Consider the following 16,621-nt stretch of genomic DNA (forward strand, 5'->3'; position numbering starts at 1 on the left):
AGGTTTATGTCAAGGCAATGTATCTTCTTAGTCGCATGGTTACGTTATTTTGAGAATTCAGAGTCATAGAAATGTGAAGGCATGGGTGGTATAAGAGTTTAAGAAAATACTTTATGAACTATGTCAGAGTTATCATGAAGAAGAAATGTCTAGAATGGCATAAAAGAATTTCCACAGTACAATATTTTCAGGCTGTTCTTGGTAGAAATTTAGGTTGAAACATATTTTTGATGCCTTGTCAAATTGCATATGTCATAAAGTAGGCTAAAAGAGTCTACCAATCAGTCCTTTCTTCTATTATGAAAACCATAGATTAAACTTAGTTGCCTAACCTGTTGTTTAAGTTTGCCTTTTGAACATATTACAATGTATTATTTGATAAGAGCATTTCCCTAATATTCTCATAGTCCTTCATATCCTCCCCTTTCTGCCCCCCCCCACACCCCACAAGCTTTACCTTTCAAGGCAATGGTGAGACTGAGATTGAAGAAATTCTCAAATATTTTTGTTGGTTTTATAATGCTTTTCATTGGACTTCTTGACCTAACATTTTTCTTTTAAGAAAATCTAATGATATTTTTCCTTTGAAGTTTGAGGGGTTTTTTTCCTTTCTTGTTTCTTTTTTTTTTTTTTTTTTTTTTTTTTTTTTTTTTTTTTAAGTTTACAACAAATTTACTCAAGGCAAAATATTTGATTATTACAGAACAGGATCTTAAGTCAAAGTAAGCAAGGCAACATTAGGTCAACCATTTTAGATTTTTTAAACGAAGTATAGCTTTAAAATGGTAATAAAGGTGAACATAAATTCTAACATGCTCTTCTCTTCTTATAAATGGGATGATGTAGAAAAGCAAAGTTTCAATGTGTACGGATTGGAGCCATTTGGAACTCTTATCTGGTAGTGATTAAGTGCTGTAAGGGCTTCTACTGCATCAGTTTTACATTCCCACTCTAATAGCCCAGAAAGCGTTTTCGCAGAAGGTTTTGCATCAAACACTTTATATTTGATGAATGTAAGAACTTCATGGTCATTACACAACTTTGTGAAGGTCTCCTCTGTGACACACAATGGAACATTGTAATAATGCAGCACACACGAGGGTGGTTGGATTATATTCTTAGATGCTTGGCCAGCACTTGTAAAGCGATTATTTTTGCTCATTGCAAAATCTTTGTAGCTACTTGTACCATCCTCCAGCTCAAATATTTGACTTGGAACAACTGAGTGTTGTTTAGATACACAAACATTAAGTCTTTTCCCAAATAATTTGACATTGTTAAGGTGTGTGACAGCTCTTTCTACAGCATATTCATCACCCATTTCTACCAGTGCTGTACCAGGAATGGTCTTCATAAATTTTACCTTTTCAATATTTCCATATAAACAGAATAAATTGAAGACTCTTGAACAATTCATTTTTAGCTGATGTAATCCACTAACCATTACTACTGAACCAGAGGGATTTCCTCCATGCATGTAAGAGGAAGAAGCCTGTGGTAATGGATATGCAACAAGCTCAGGAGTATCTCGAGAGCCCATTCTGTAACGACTCGGCAAAGGCAATAATGGACCATGGGATCCATAGCCATCATGTCTAAACGAAGAAGGGTGTTCTCCCAAAATGGCTTGTCTCTGGCGACCCTTTCCTCTATCTCGTCTTCCCAAATATGGTTTAGTGTAGTCCCAACTGTCATTGTCATTCCTAATAACATTTAGACGAGTTGGCCTTGCATATTCGATTTTCAGTGTGCAACATCCAGCATATATATCTGCTCCGTTGAGCGCTGCTTTAGCTTTCTGGGCGCAAAGGACTGATTCAAACTCAACCATTGCTTGTATCCCATTTCTCTTGAATATAACAATACGCTGCACTTTTCCAACAGGGTTGCATACAGTATATAAAACATCCACCGTAATAGGATAAAGAGGATTCTGAATTGATAGCAGGAGAACTTTGTTGCCTCCTGATGGATCATCAGTATTTCCTGGCCGAGTGATCCTTTTGCTTGTAGAATAGTTGAAAAAAGCCTGTTGACCAGCAATGTACACAGGTTCATCCGCAGCAAATGTCACACATTCTTTGGCACTATCTATGTTCTCAAATTCCACTAGAGCCTGCCGTTTAAATGGCATCATCATCACATAGCATATCGTCCCAAATTTTTCCAGAGCCTCCACAAGGTCAGCTTCCACCACAGATTCACAGAGTCCTCGGACGTGGACCACGGGTGAAACAGAAACTTTATGATGACTTCCACCTGCCTCCGGCTGCGAGAAGCTCCGGCCGCCGCCGCCGCCGCCATCGCCCCCGCCCCGGGGCGTCGCTTCCCGGCGGTTCTCGCCTTCCTCGGCCGAGTACTCGATCTCCCCCTCCTCCGTCTTGAGGCGCTTGGCCTGGTTCTCGTACTCGCGGTCCTCCTCGTACGTCTCCCTGGGGGAGGAGGAGGAGGAGGACATGGCGGCGACCGGAGGGCCCGGCGGGCAGGCGCGTGGGGGTGGCGGCGTGGCACTGACGCCACGGGTCAGTCCCCGCCGTGGGCAGCGCCTCTTCGGCGAGGTCTGCGCGGCCGGCCGTGCGCAGGGCAGCGCGCCCGGGAGCCAGGTGGGTGCCGAGAGCGGGCGGGGTGAGCGCGCTGCGCAGCGGCCCTGCCCCTTTATTAGGGAGCCCACATGCAGCCTCTGCCCGCTGCTCCGGCCCCTTTCTTGTTTCTTGTATTTGTAATCTGTTTATTGACTGGAAAATATATCCACATAGTTCAAAGTTCATGACTTATGTAAGAGTATTAAATGAAATGTTTCCCTTCTATTCCTGTCTCTCAGCTATGCAGTTCCTTTTTGGCAACAACTGGTGTCTTTAGTTTCATATCTAGCCTTCCAGAGATATTTTATATAAGCAAATATATGTGTATGTGTAAATATATACATGCATGTGTGTATTTATAAATATATAAGCAAATACATATAAATATATTCTATATGTTTAAATTATTTTTTACATAAATATTAGTATGTCATACACACTGTTCTGCCTCTGCCCTTTTTTTTTAATATATCTTGGAGATTATTCCATATCAATGTTACCAGAAAAACTTTCTTATTATTCTTTGCATGATATATCACTGTATAAATGTATCATAATATATTTAACTAGTCCCCTTTTGATAGATATTTATAATGTTCTCAACTTTTTACTATTAAAAACAACGCTGCAATGAATAAACTTGTTTGCATATAATTTGATACATGTGCGAACAATCTAGAATTAAATTTCTAGACATGGAATTGCTGGCCCACAATATACACACATCTCTTATTTTGGTGGATATTGCTAAATTTTCTTATAGCAATGATGTACTAATTTCTGTAATTGTGAGAGTACCTGTTTTCCAACACCCTTACCAAACAATCTGAAAAAAGTAATTCAAACTTTGAAGAAAAATCATTAGATTTTCACAATTAAAAGAAAAATAGTTCATCATGACCAAGCGGAGGATCATCCCAGAGGCACAAGGATAGTTCAACACATGCAAATGTATCAATGTGATACATCACATAAACAAAATAAAGGACAAAAATCATATGATTATATCAATTGATGCAGAAAAAGCATTTGACAAGATACAACATCTATTTATTATTAAAACACTTAATAAAATAGGTATAGAAGGAAAATGCCTTAACATAATAAAGGCCATATATGGCAAACCCTCAGCTAATCTCATAATTAACGGTGAAAAACTGAAGCCCTTTGCTCTACGACACGACAGGGCTGTCCCCTATCACCTCTGCTTTTCAATATAGTGTTGGAAGTCCTTGCCAGAGCAATCAGGCAAGAGAAAGAAGTAAAAGACATCCAAATTGGGAATGAAGAAGTTAAATTGTCACTCTTTGCAGATGACATGATGCTATATATAGAAGACCCTAAAGACTCTACCAAAAAACTATTAGAAGCAATCAACGAATACAGTAAAGTTGCTGGCTACAAAATCAATGTACAAAAGTCCATTGCTTTCCTATATACCAATAATGAAATCTCAGAAAAAGAAATAAAAAAACAATTCATTTTGCAATTGCAGCAAAAAGAATAAAATACCTAGGACTATACTTAACCAAGGATGCGAAAGACCTACATGCTGAAAACTATAAGACATTTTTAAAAGAACTTGAAGAAGACACAATGAAATGGAAAGACATTCGGTGCTTATGAATTGGAAGAATCAACATAGTTAAAATAGCTATATTACCCAAAGCAATATACAGATTTAATGCAATCTCCATCAAAATCCCAATGGCATTTTTTAAAGAAATAGAACAAAAAATCATCAGATTTGTTGGGAACCACAAAAGACCCCGAATAGCCAAAGCAATCTTAAGAAAAAAGAACAATGCTGGAGGTATCACACTCCCTGACTTTAGCTTGTACTACAGGGCAACAATAATCAAAACAGCATGGTATTGGCAGAAAAACAGACACATAGACCAATGGAATAGAATTGAGAACTCAGAAATAAAAGTACATAAATATAGACAGATAATTTTTGACAAAGAAGCCAAAAACATACAATGGAGAAAAGACAGCCTCTTCAATAAATGGTGCTGGGAGAATGGGAAAGCCACGTGAAAAAGAATGAAACTGGACTGCTATCTGTCACCATGTACCAAAATTAATTCAAACTGGATCAAAGACTTAAGCATAAGACCTGACACAATAAACTGCATAGAAGAAAACGTAGGTACTAAACTTATGGACCTTGGGTTCAAAGAGCATTTTATGAATTTGACTCCAAAGGCAATGGAAGTAAAAGCTAAAATAAACAAATGGGACTATATGAAACTTAAAAGCTTCTGCACAGCAAAATTAACCATTGACAAAATAAAGAGACAACCAACTGAATGAGAGAAGATTTTTGCAAACGGTGCCTCCGATAAAGGGCTAATATCCAAAATATACAAGGAACTCATGCAACTCAACAACAAAAAAACAAACAACCCAATTGAAAAATGGGCAGAGGACCTGAAGAGACATTTCTTCAAAGAGGACATACAAATGGGAAATAGACATATGAAAAAATGCTCAACATCACTAATCATTAGAGAAATGCAAATCAAAACTACAATGAGATATCATATCACCCCAGTTAGAATGGCTATCATCAACAAGACAATTAGTAACAAGTGTTGGAGAGGCTGTGGAGAAAGAGGAGCCCTCATACACTGTTGGTGGGAATGCAGACTGGTGCAGCTGCTATGGAAGGCAGTGTGGAGGGTACTCAAAAAATTACGAATAGAATTACCATATGACCCAGCAATCCCTCTCCTGGGTATCTACCCAGAAAATCTGAAAACATTTATCCATAAAGACACGTGTGCTCCAATGTTCATTGCAGCTTTATTTACGGTGGCCAAGACATGGAAACAACCAAAATGTCCTTTCATAGATGAATGGATAAAGAAGTTGTGGTATATATACACAATGGAATACTATTCGGCAGTAAGAAAAGATGAAATAGGACCATTTGTGACCATATGGATGGATCTTGATAATATAATGCTAAGCGAAATAAGTCAGACAGAAAAAGCAGAGAACCCTATGATTTCACTGATATGTGGTATATAAACCAAAAACAACAAAAGAACAAGACAAACAAATGAGAAACAAAAACTCATAGATACAGACAATAGTTTAGTGGTTACCAGAGGGTAAGGGGGGAGGGGGGTGGTAGATGAGGTACAGGGCATCAAATATATGGTGATGGAAGAACTGACTCTGGGTGGTGAACACACACGGGATTTATAGATGATGTAATACAGAATTGTACACCTGAAATCTATGTAACTTTACTAACAATTGTTACCCCAATAAACTTTAATTAAAAAGAAAAAAGGACTGGCCCGGTGGCTTAAGCAGTTAGAGCGCCATGCTCCTAACTCCAAAGGATGCTGGTTCGATTCCCACATGGGCCAGTGGGATCTCAACCACAAGGTTGCCAGTTCAATTCCTGGAGTCCCACAAGGGATGGTGGGCAGTGCCCCCTGCAACTATGATTGAACACGGCACCTTGAGCTGAGCTGCTGCTGAGCCCCTGAATGGCTCAGTTGGTTGTAGTGCATCCTCTCAACCACAAGGTTGCTGGTTCGACTCCCGCAAGGGATGGTGGGCAGTGCCCCCTGCAACTAGCAACAGCAACTGGACCTGGAGCTGAGCTGTGCTCTCCACAACTAAGACTGAAAGGACAACAACTTTGAAGCTGAGCTGCACCCTCCACAACTAAGATTGAAAAGACAACAACTTGACTTGGAAAAAAGTCCTGGAAGTACACACTTTTCCCCAAGAAAGTCGTGTTCCCCTTCCCCAATAAAAGGAAAAGAAAAATAGTAGGTCAAGAAGTCCAATGAAAAGCATAATAAAACCAACAAAAATATTTGAGAATGATTGTTTTTAAAATAGTTTCATGTGATACTGCTCAGGGCATTTCACTCAGGACATGTCAGAATTTAGAATTATTAGTTACTTTTAGATTGCTGCTGCTTTCTATTGATTCATTAGTTGTGATTATCATAGAGCTGTTATATATTTGCTGTCAGTTTTATTTTGAAGAAACTCAGAGGCTCTATTACAACCACAGTAATTTCATGTGGTTCCAGATTTTACTAATGATTTGCATATTTTTATTAATTTTAACTTTTGGCTTAGTGCCTGTTGTTTTATCACTTATCTATTTTTTTGTGGGAAAAAATAATATAAAATTATTATTTGATGAAAAAGTCACTAAAATATGATCTTAAAATCATAGAGATCAGAACTTTTGCTATTTTTAAGTTAAACAATCCTCCTATAGCTGAAAATGGAACCAATGAATGAATAAAACCTTATGTATAATTTTGGCAGGATTTTTGGTGATCAAAAGTTAAAAAAAAAGTATATTGAAACAGAAACAGACACTCTTTCATAAGGAAACAAATTCATTTTCAAAAATCTTGGCATGCAGGCTTTTAAGGCTAAAGTAAATCTCTCTCTCACTTTGAGACAATTGCCATATAATGCTCCTCAGCTCCCCCATAACAGCAAAATATGCCAAACATTTCAGTCACTTACTGCACAGGAAAATTTTCTATTGTCCAGGCAGTCATTTAAAACAGCAAACTAGCTTATGTGGAAGAATAGGCGTTAGGGGTTTTGCTTGCATACACATGACAGAACCTTTTAAAAACTCAAAAAAAAAAAAAAAAGTAAGTCTCTGAAATCTTTGATTAAAAAGGATACACCTAGAATATGTGCCATGTTTTTTCAGTGGTCAAATTTTCCTTAGGAATAGCATAGCATTCCTTGGGAGATACAGCACCCTGTTTTGGACTTTCTCCAACTGACCTAGCATAGCCATAGAGAAGATTATTTCTGATTGATATTCAGATCTTTGACCTAGATCTGGTGTTGGAAGAAAACACAAAGGTAAGAAATGACAGTGGTTTATGTTATTTCAGGCACTACTAGATCAGAAGAATAAGATTCTTGAACCAAAGAAACCTCTGCTTTTTCTCCAAAGAAAGCCAGTACCTCAACCTCGGCTTCCAACTCCAACCTTGGAAATGACTTCCACTGTAAGTTTGAAACTTTTTTATTTGAAATGCTAGATTCAGCACTGCTGCCCATTTATTCTTAGCATAGTCTGGATTAAAAACAAATAATTTAAGAGTGTTGATTTCCCAAGAACTGACCTATGTTGCCTTTTTCCCTTATGTTTCTTTCAAACATCAAACATACATACAAGCAAGCCAAATAAAATGAAATGAAATCTAAGAGTGAAAACACAAAGAATAAAAAGATTTCCCAAGACAAATAGGTATCAGAAGGGAAATCCTCAAATAAAAAACAATTAAAGTGATGATCAGTTACTATAACTATTTTCCCACGTGGGGAGGTGGCTGATGACAGCTGGAAGCGGAGAGGAATGACTTGCCAGGAAGCCATCCCGACAGGCTGGCTGCCGGGATAGGACTGACGCAGAGTTCACTCTGATCAGAACGATACCTCAGCTTTGCACATTACTTAATTTGAGCAAGGTACAGAGTTGGTTAGCATTTAAAGGACCGACTCAGACTCAACAGACCCACAAGAAACCACTAGCAATGTCACAATGTACGTTTAGAATTTTACAGAGAGAAATATAACTGCCTGGTGACTCAGATGTCCCTCCTGCAGGTCAACCCACTCTCTCCCAGTGTAGGGCAATTCTCACAAGAAGCCAGGTTGTATTCAGGTTGCTGTGCTTCAGAGGATGGGGAGTGGACAGGAGAGCCGCTAGCACCCCTGATGGGTCAGCTCTGTGGCGGGACTGGAGTGTTCCCACTGACTGGCAAGGAGGTGCTTCTGGGCAGCACCCCATTTTCTTGACTTTGTGCTAGCCACTGCCTGTGGTTAACACGTGGACTTTCACGTGTGTTAAATGCCATTGATTTTGCTGTTGCTTTCTTCTGAAGTCAGAGGTGCCTTAATTAGATTTGTAGACTCTGCTCTTCCTGCTTTGACACAGTTATTTAAGGTGATTTTTGTAGATCGCTAACCTTGTACATTATATTCTGATTTCGCCAGTGTAGCTATGATAAGTTCTTGTGAATTTATCACAGATATAGACTAGCTGTGTTCTTTGTCTACTCGTGGTCAAACATAATAAAACTATTACAAAATAGATGTTATCAACGATACTTGTTACTTCAAGAAAGATTTTGCTGGAAAGGAGTATAGAAAAATCAAAATGGCTTAATTGGTAGTGATAGCATGACAGTGGGTGAACTTTTTGCTTTTGAATATGATTCGTTAATGATATTTATAATGAAAAAATAATAATGGATTTTTAAAATACAGTAACATTTAAAATACTATATGTTCAATGAGGATAGGAACCATGTTTTTTTTTTTTCTTTACATCCTTCTGTCATTGAGCACAGTCTCTTTTGCTTGATACGATTCTTCCAAAACTATTTGATGCTGACTGCTCTTCTCAAACTGCTTGGTTCTCCCTTTGTTCTTTTAGGAAGAAGAAGATAAAGAAATGGCTGTTATCTGCCTTCAAAAGTTACTCCGAGGCAGAGTCGTTCAGAACATGGTGTGTAGGGTCCAACCGCTGGCCCTATGCTTCTGCTTTGAAAATAGATTTAGAGAATGCGTATGTGCTTGGTTTCTCGGGGTGAATTCCCTCTTGCACCCTGCTGTCCTGTGGAACTATACCCTTGAATTACCATTCCCTCTACTGCTATGGATTTTCCACTGTCAGGGACACTGTGTCAAGGACAGCGAGAACCCGCCTGCTGTTTGTCACAGTTGTAACCGAGGCAGTGTGAAACTAAGGTCTGCCTTCCTTGGGACTGCTAAATACAGCAATTTTCTTACCTGAATTTTGACCATTAAAGCATCACAAACCAAGTGGATTTCCTAATTTTTGACAAAGTCATAGTACAATTATTTGAGTTGGCATATAGCTAACAATACCTGAATAATAAATGAAATAGCTACATAATAACTACAGTTTTGAACCCCTACTATATGCTCACATTATATATTCTTTGCTCTCTCTATATCATCTCTTTTTTTCTATCCATTACCCCCTTTTACAGGCAAGTAATGTGAGTCTGAGAGCAATGATGTTAATTGCCAGCAAATTCACCTCTGGTCTCCCTAACTGTAAAGCCTTAGCCAGATTATTTGTGCTGCCAGAGCAGGCACTCAATTTAAAAATGGACTGATATAAACTGTTCTTGTCCCTAAACAGTTATAACTTTTAAGAGACTCAGTTTTGAAGAATAAGTCCGGGGAAGCTGGGCGAGCGTCTTGGGTTCCGCATTCTTCTTTACTCTCCTTTCAGTATTTTCCCAGGAGAAATGCCACAGTTCAGACAGCACATTGTATCTTACAAACCAGGGGCAGATCTATTGGGGGAAAAAAACATATGGCCATGAAATAAATATACCATCCCCAGGTTTCTTAGGGAAGGAGCACAGGAAATGAGGGAAGGTTCAAGTTTCTTAATATGACCCTAAGTTATCACCTTGTCTTTGCAAGGCATTTTAAGAAATTCAGTAAACAACTCATTCTTAACTAAGCTCCTTCTCTGCCTGAGCAGCTGCAGGTGTAGAAAAGAGGGCTGAACTCGCTCTGTGGAACACACCTGCTCTGTCATCCCCAAAGGCAGAAGAGAACCCACTGTTCACAAGTCATTGCGTGTGAGTCCTTGTACCTGCTGCAAGGGATGCTAATTTGCAAGTCTCTCTTTGATTTGATTTGATACAGATGTTCGAAGGGAAAGAAAAGCGACTGGAGTTGATCCAAGAGCTGCGCACCACCCATGCACTGCAAGAAGATGACAGGCTGGTGAAGAAAGCTGAGAAGCAAGTCACCTTGGCCTTACAGCGGCAGAGGCACTTGTACCAACACAAGGTTATTACTTTTTCTTTCTTGTTAACTTTCTTGTTACGTTTTCTTCCCTGCTTTTTATTATTGCATGAGCAACATTATCATGATGATAAACAAAATGTTGAGGCAGAAACATTCCCCCACAATCCCATCGCTCTATCACAGTCAGCATTTTTAAACAATGCTGCTGTAGTCCATAATTTGAATCCCCATTCAAATTGCCCTCAGTGAATTGAAGATGGTCTTATTTTCATTATTTGCACACACACACAAAAAGGAAAAAGATAAAAGAAAAAATAAACTACATTTTAAAAGGTTTTTCCCTTTCAATTTTTCTTAAATATTTGGCATCTCTACTATGTGTATATCTCAGTTAGTGGGACTTAGCAGAATGAATAAGTAAAAAAAGCAATAAGAAAAAAGTGAGAAATGAGATTTATTTTTAAATATCAGCACTTATGTATGAGCTTTGGAGCTCTACATAGCTCATGCTGGTTATACTGCATATTAAATGTTACTATCTCATGCTATTTTGTGACTTTCATCACGACCTGTGCCTTGCTCACCCGACAACAGCTGGTAATAGCAGCTCTAACCCAACAACTGTAAATGTTTTCCTGTTCTCTTCTGGCGTTCGTCTCTATATACACAGTTTGTAATGTTGTTGACTGCAGTGCAGATGCACTTTTACTACCTCTCCCGCTTATCTGTAAATCAATGTGACAAAGAATCAATTGGCACCGACTTTAGTGTTTTAAGAAAGTAAACTTACAGTAGAGTTAATATGACCCACCTTTAGTAACACACATAACTCTTGTGCTGCGTGGAATTGAGCACAAATAAATGATAAGCAGCTCGGAAATGAGCACAGTGGTTTTCCTTTTACATGACAGCAGGACTGGATGGTCCCTGAGTGTGGGGGAGGCAAGAAGATAGGTTGGGGCTTTGAGACCCAACAGAAGGACCCTAGAAAGAAGAAGAAAATGTGGACACTGGAGTCTCTGAATCTAGAGTCTGAGAGTCCTGGAAATGGTGGAGGCAGGGCTGCACTTCCGTTCAGATGGGGAACAGAATGCCCTGGAAGCACCAGGTCCCAGGACCTGGATGCGCAAATGTCCTCCTGGGCCCTGTGAGGTTTCTGATTATAGACCCTGGCAGGTACAGCTAAGCCAATCCAGTCTTTTCCACTCACCTATGCCATGTAGTGGACAAATACCTGACTGGTATCATGTCAGCTAAGAGCTAAGGGAGGAGTTAATGGGAAGAGCAATAGTAGCCAAGGACTCACCCTGCTGACTTGCAGCTGAGTTTACATACACCAGTGATGTGCAGGGGCCCAGGGAACAGGCCCCTCACGGGTGCCTGTGGCAATGCTGATCCTCTCCTTTCTCCTTGTCCTATGTTTTCTGTGGAAAACAATCCAGAAAAAGCACAGTTCCCAATTACGTCATGCATTACCTGATGTGACTGCAGCCGAATCACCTCGCTGAATATTTGACTTAATTTTCAAATTAAATTGCACGATTTGAGCATACCCCCAGTTCTTGCTGAGGGAGGAAGCTAAACATGGACAGGTAGCCATCTCAGGATTTTAAAGGTTGCGTCTGCCCCCCAAGTGAGGGGGCTGTGATCCCTGGGCATGAGAAAATCTGTGATCTCTGGGCTGACTGACCACGGTGTATAAATGTAAGGGGTCGGGAGATGCTCTTAGTCTCTCCCTTTCTTTCCACCTTGCCTTGTAGGAAAAGCTGGACTTTGTGGTTAGAAGGTATGTTGGGCTAGGTGGTAGGTAAGGAGGAGGGTGAGTAACACCCGAATGACAGTCTTACCTAGTAGCCATGTCACCTTTGAGACCTTTGTGGATTTCCTCCCTTTCAGATACAAACGAGAGGGGAACTGAGCACAGTGGCAGAACTGTCAATGTTAAAGTAGCATGTCCCTGGGAGGAGAGCTGTTCTTCTTTATAGTTGAGGATGGGAGAGGGAACAGGTTGAAGTTTCAAAGGATACAATCTTCTTAGACACATTTATTCTCCAGGTGTCAAAGCTGGGACACAGGAATCCATAAATAGATATTGTGGCTCATTCCTTGTCAAGAGCTCCAGACCTCTGTTTTACCTCAGTGATCACATAGACGTGTATTTTTCCTGCTCTGTTTCAAAGATAGTTGTTAATGACTTTGAAGTTATTTAAAAGAATAAAAAGGGATGGGCAGTTAGTTCAGTTGGTTAGAATGCAGTGCTCTTAACAACAAGGTTGCCGGTTCGATCCCCACGTGGGCCACTGTGGGCTGCGCCCTCCACAACTAGATTGAAACAACTACTTGACTTGGAGCTGATGGGTCCTGGAAAAACACACTTAAAATACATAAATGTTAAAAGAAAAAAGGAGTAAAAAGTACCATGGGTTTTCTACTTTGATGTTATTCAAGATCTTAAAAATTCCCCAAACTTGTGTTAAAAGATCAAGCATTAAAAATTTAAAAGGTATCGTGAGTGAATTTCTAGGAGATTCTATTTTATTAAATTCTAATGTTATATTTTAATAAAACCCTTGACATTTTCCTTCAATATTGGGAAGACATAGCACCCTAAATTTGGATAAATTTGAAATTAAAAAAATACAGTCTGTGTGGACGTTAACAGAAATGTTTTGCTAAATCATCCTAATATGAGGACTACAATCCACCAGTGACTGAGCAATCCACTTCCTCATGTCTAAGTTTGTGTCTTAAGTTTTCCTAGTAAAAACCCTTGGGATGGAGCCAGTCAAGAGGTAATATAACTAACAAAAACAAAATGCATTCTGAACACGTAGTGACTGTCTGAGTGTTGGGTAATCCAGCAACCTTCTTTATAAATCACCATTTTTAGCGGAATTTGCATCCTTAAAATTATGTTATTTCTAAGGTGTCAGTAGTTGAAAACCATTTGGCTGGACTGGAAGGAAGGGCGCTGGCAGACATGTTTGACTTCCTCTCCAAAGAGCTGGTGAGACTACAGGAAGAGAGGAGAATCCATGCCTTTGCCATGCTGGCTGAACGACAGCGGAGGATGCGGGAAGCCGAAGAGAGTGGTCGGCGCCAGGTGGAACAAAGGCGCCTGCGGGAAGAGGACCAGATATTTAAGGAGGCAAGTGGGGGCAGCAGGATGTCTGGAAACTGTCTGTAAGGAGCCAAGTCAAACCAAAGGGAATTCATAATAGGAAATGACTTTTGTTTTTTATTTTTCATTGTATTCAACAAATATGTGTTGAGTTCCTATGTGCAAAGGCATTGTGGATACTTTGGAGCTTACTATATAACATGCAAGTAAGTGTAGAACTAGAAAATGTAGTAAGTTTCACGAAGGAAACAAATGGGGCCCAGTGACACATTATTATGCTTTCTCTATGGAAAACAGGTTGGAGGAAGGACAGAGTGGAAACAAGGAGTCCAGAAAGGAAGCTGTCGAAGTAGTTTAGGCCAGAGAAACTGGAGAAGTCACATATAATGTCCAGTTTCCAGCTTAAGTACTATTTTCTGAAGAAGGAAAACTGATAGTGGAATAGGTTTAGGGACATGGGTTAGCAGGAATTTGATTTATATTAAGTTTAAGACATCTTACCTAGAGCTGTCATTTCAGCAGATAGATATCCAAGATAGAATTAGAAGACAGGTTTTGGCTAAACTACGACCTTGAGAGTTAGGGTACCAGGCTGGTAAATTAAAATTCTGACCAAGACACAGTGGATGTGAAATTCCAAAGTGACCAAGATGCAAATTCAGAGGAAATTAGAGGAACCAGTTATATCTCAAAGCATTCTTGAGAATACAAAAGGTCAAGTATTGAGAATATAAAAAGTCAAGTGTTGAAATTGGAGGGATTGGTGAGGAAAATTTCTTTAAAGGGGTGACTAATGCTGTGACTAATATTCCCCTCAAAAAACACCAGAGGATGGGGGTGGTACTTCCCTTTCCTGTACTCATTGGAGAACTTGATATGTATTCTTTCAGTTAGGGTGTCAGATCCCCTAGGAATGGAGAGGAGGGGAGCTGGGCAAGCTGGCTGCTTTGGAGGTGGGCACAGAAGATGCTGTATGGGTGGCCGGCACACCCAGAATGTGTCAAGGCAAAGACTTGTGTGAGACTGTGTGAGAGTTTCCCTTGGACCAGATGTGGGCCACATGGGAAGGAAAGAGCCAACCTGGAACTTAAAAAAATTCTTGTCCAAGATGGCTGTCTGAATTGTATATGTGGATACTTTTGAGCTTCTCAGTTAAAAACAGAAAGAAAAAACTGCTACATCAATTTGGAGTCTTCATATTTGATTTGAGATTTTTAAGGATTTACCCAATTCCCATGGAATTAGGATTGATCCATGAATAGTATTTGGTGTATGTTTTTCTTAATTATAAAATTGATTGAAACAAAACAGATTGTCCTTTCTTTCTACAGCTTAAGTTTGGGGTTCTATATTGTCAAATTCAGCTTTTTAACTGTACAATAATTTGTATTCTAGCTTCCTACCATCCTAACACATTTAGCTTCAAAAAGAGTTACTGATATTTAGAAATTAACAAATCAGAACTTGCTATCCCCTACCTTATATCACTAAGAAAAAACCAGCTAGAATGGGAAGATCCAACTGGGAGTGAGAATAAAAAGGAAAGGAACAGAGGAACCACTATGCTCAAAAACACAGAAAAGAAGAAGCTGGTAAAAGGCTTCTGAGAAGGTATCTCCTAAATAGGAATGACCCCAGGAAATGTCAGCCATGTCTCGGAAGGCAAGAAAGGGTTAAGATGACCCTTGCACCTGATTTAAGGATCATTTATGTAAAGAATGTATCCATCTGTTGACCCCCATTCGAATACCATTGTCATTTAAATTCTCAATCTCCCTTCATACAGCCCTGTTAAAGATAAATATACTGGCACATAAATATACCAAAACACAGAATGTTTACATTAAGTAAATTTTCAGAAAAATTACATAAATACTGAGGAATATAGACTCACATTTAAACATACACACTTTTGCAGGCACATACACAAATACATATTCACAAGTGTAACCCAGTGTGCTCATTATCACAGACATGGAGGGACACGCGGAGACACACATAGAGCCACCTGTGTGTTTACTTAGTCACTCATGCACATACAAGCACAAATGTACCCGGAAACTCACACATGTGTAAAGATATACAGAAACACACAAATATATATGTTGCTGCAGTGAACCCTCTGAAACTTCCCACCTCTGAACTATTACAAGACTCAGCTGTCTAACCTCCCCATGTCAGTGTGACTTGCTTTCTGAGTGAGACGGGGCTCCTGGAGCAGGCGTGTTGTATAGGCCTTGGTGGCTCGTAGAGCACCTGCCTACATGCCTGCATAGGCACAGATATTGAGCAAATGTATTTTGGTTGCCTGCTTGCTTGGTTGATGCTGTATTAATCTGGTCATTTGGTCTCTCCCATAGGAAAGGCATAGGGATTCAAGGTTATGGACTTGGTGTTTCCAGGTAGATACCCAGTAAACATGACATACTCAGAGTCCTGCTGCAGTGCCAGTCAGGAAACAGGTACTGAGTTGTTACTGAGTCCCAGGCATTATTTCAGACACACACAAAAAATCAGATATGAAATAGAAAAGTGCCTTCACCCAAGAAGCTCAAAATATGATGATGGGACAGAATCTATACAAAACTAAGTGTGCCTTGTTTGATCCTTCCTGTATGTCTATCTGTAAAATGCGCAAAACTTAACTGTCTTATTTATGGTTGTATACTTTGGGAGCAAAACTATAAAGAAAAGGAAGTGTTCACTATAAAATCACGAGATTGGAAAAGGGCTGTGGTCAGGAAGAGCCCAAAGCGGTCTTCTAGGTTACTAGCAGTGGCTGCATGGGTCCTGGCTTTCCTCTAATTCATTACGCTCTACATTTACGCACTCTGCACTTCTCTAAATATGTATCATATTTCACAGTTTCAAGAAAGCTTCACAAAGAAGCAGTGCAGGGCTGAGCTGATGTGATAGTTGAAAAAAATTCATTAGAGACCCAGGGTCCCTCTAGCTTTCTGCATTTCTGTCCCTAAGGCATGGACCGCAAAGCAGTTTAAGATGACTTCTAATGCTCCAGCATTGGGTCCCTATGAAATGAGAAAGGAAAAAAAGTAAGTTAGATCTTCTCCTTTAAGAATCCTTTCTGGAAGGTGCTCAGATCACTTCT

General features: G+C 39.6%; 2 protein-coding genes across 2 annotated transcripts in view; one reads left to right on the forward strand and one right to left on the reverse strand.

The window, feature by feature from the left end:
• Positions 1-16,621, forward strand: part of CFAP91 (cilia and flagella associated protein 91) — a 61,836-nt gene that overhangs the window by 34,248 nt on the left and 10,967 nt on the right. Inside the window, exons 11-14 of the mRNA XM_081066393.1 lie at positions 7,484-7,600; positions 9,034-9,105; positions 10,287-10,433; positions 13,318-13,539. Coding sequence (XP_080922519.1) covers positions 7,484-7,600; positions 9,034-9,105; positions 10,287-10,433; positions 13,318-13,539 — 558 coding nt within the window. The remainder of the gene's footprint in view (positions 1-7,483; positions 7,601-9,033; positions 9,106-10,286; positions 10,434-13,317; positions 13,540-16,621) is intronic.
• LOC308504897 (heterogeneous nuclear ribonucleoprotein L-like) lies at positions 663-2,691 on the reverse strand. The gene has a single exon (XM_081066401.1). It carries the CDS (start codon positions 2,456-2,458, stop codon positions 827-829), a length of 1,632 nt encoding a protein of 543 aa, XP_080922527.1. The 5' UTR covers positions 2,459-2,691; the 3' UTR covers positions 663-826.

Source organism: Rhinolophus hipposideros (genome assembly GCF_964194185.1).
Source record: "Rhinolophus hipposideros genome assembly, chromosome: 2".
Taxonomy (NCBI): Eukaryota; Metazoa; Chordata; class Mammalia; order Chiroptera; family Rhinolophidae; genus Rhinolophus; species Rhinolophus hipposideros.

Bases quoted from the DNA above. Each gene is read 5' to 3' on its own strand.
- LOC308504897 (XM_081066401.1), bottom strand. From the start codon at position 2,458: ATGTCCTCCTCCTCCTCCTCCCCCAGGGAGACGTACGAGGAGGACCGC.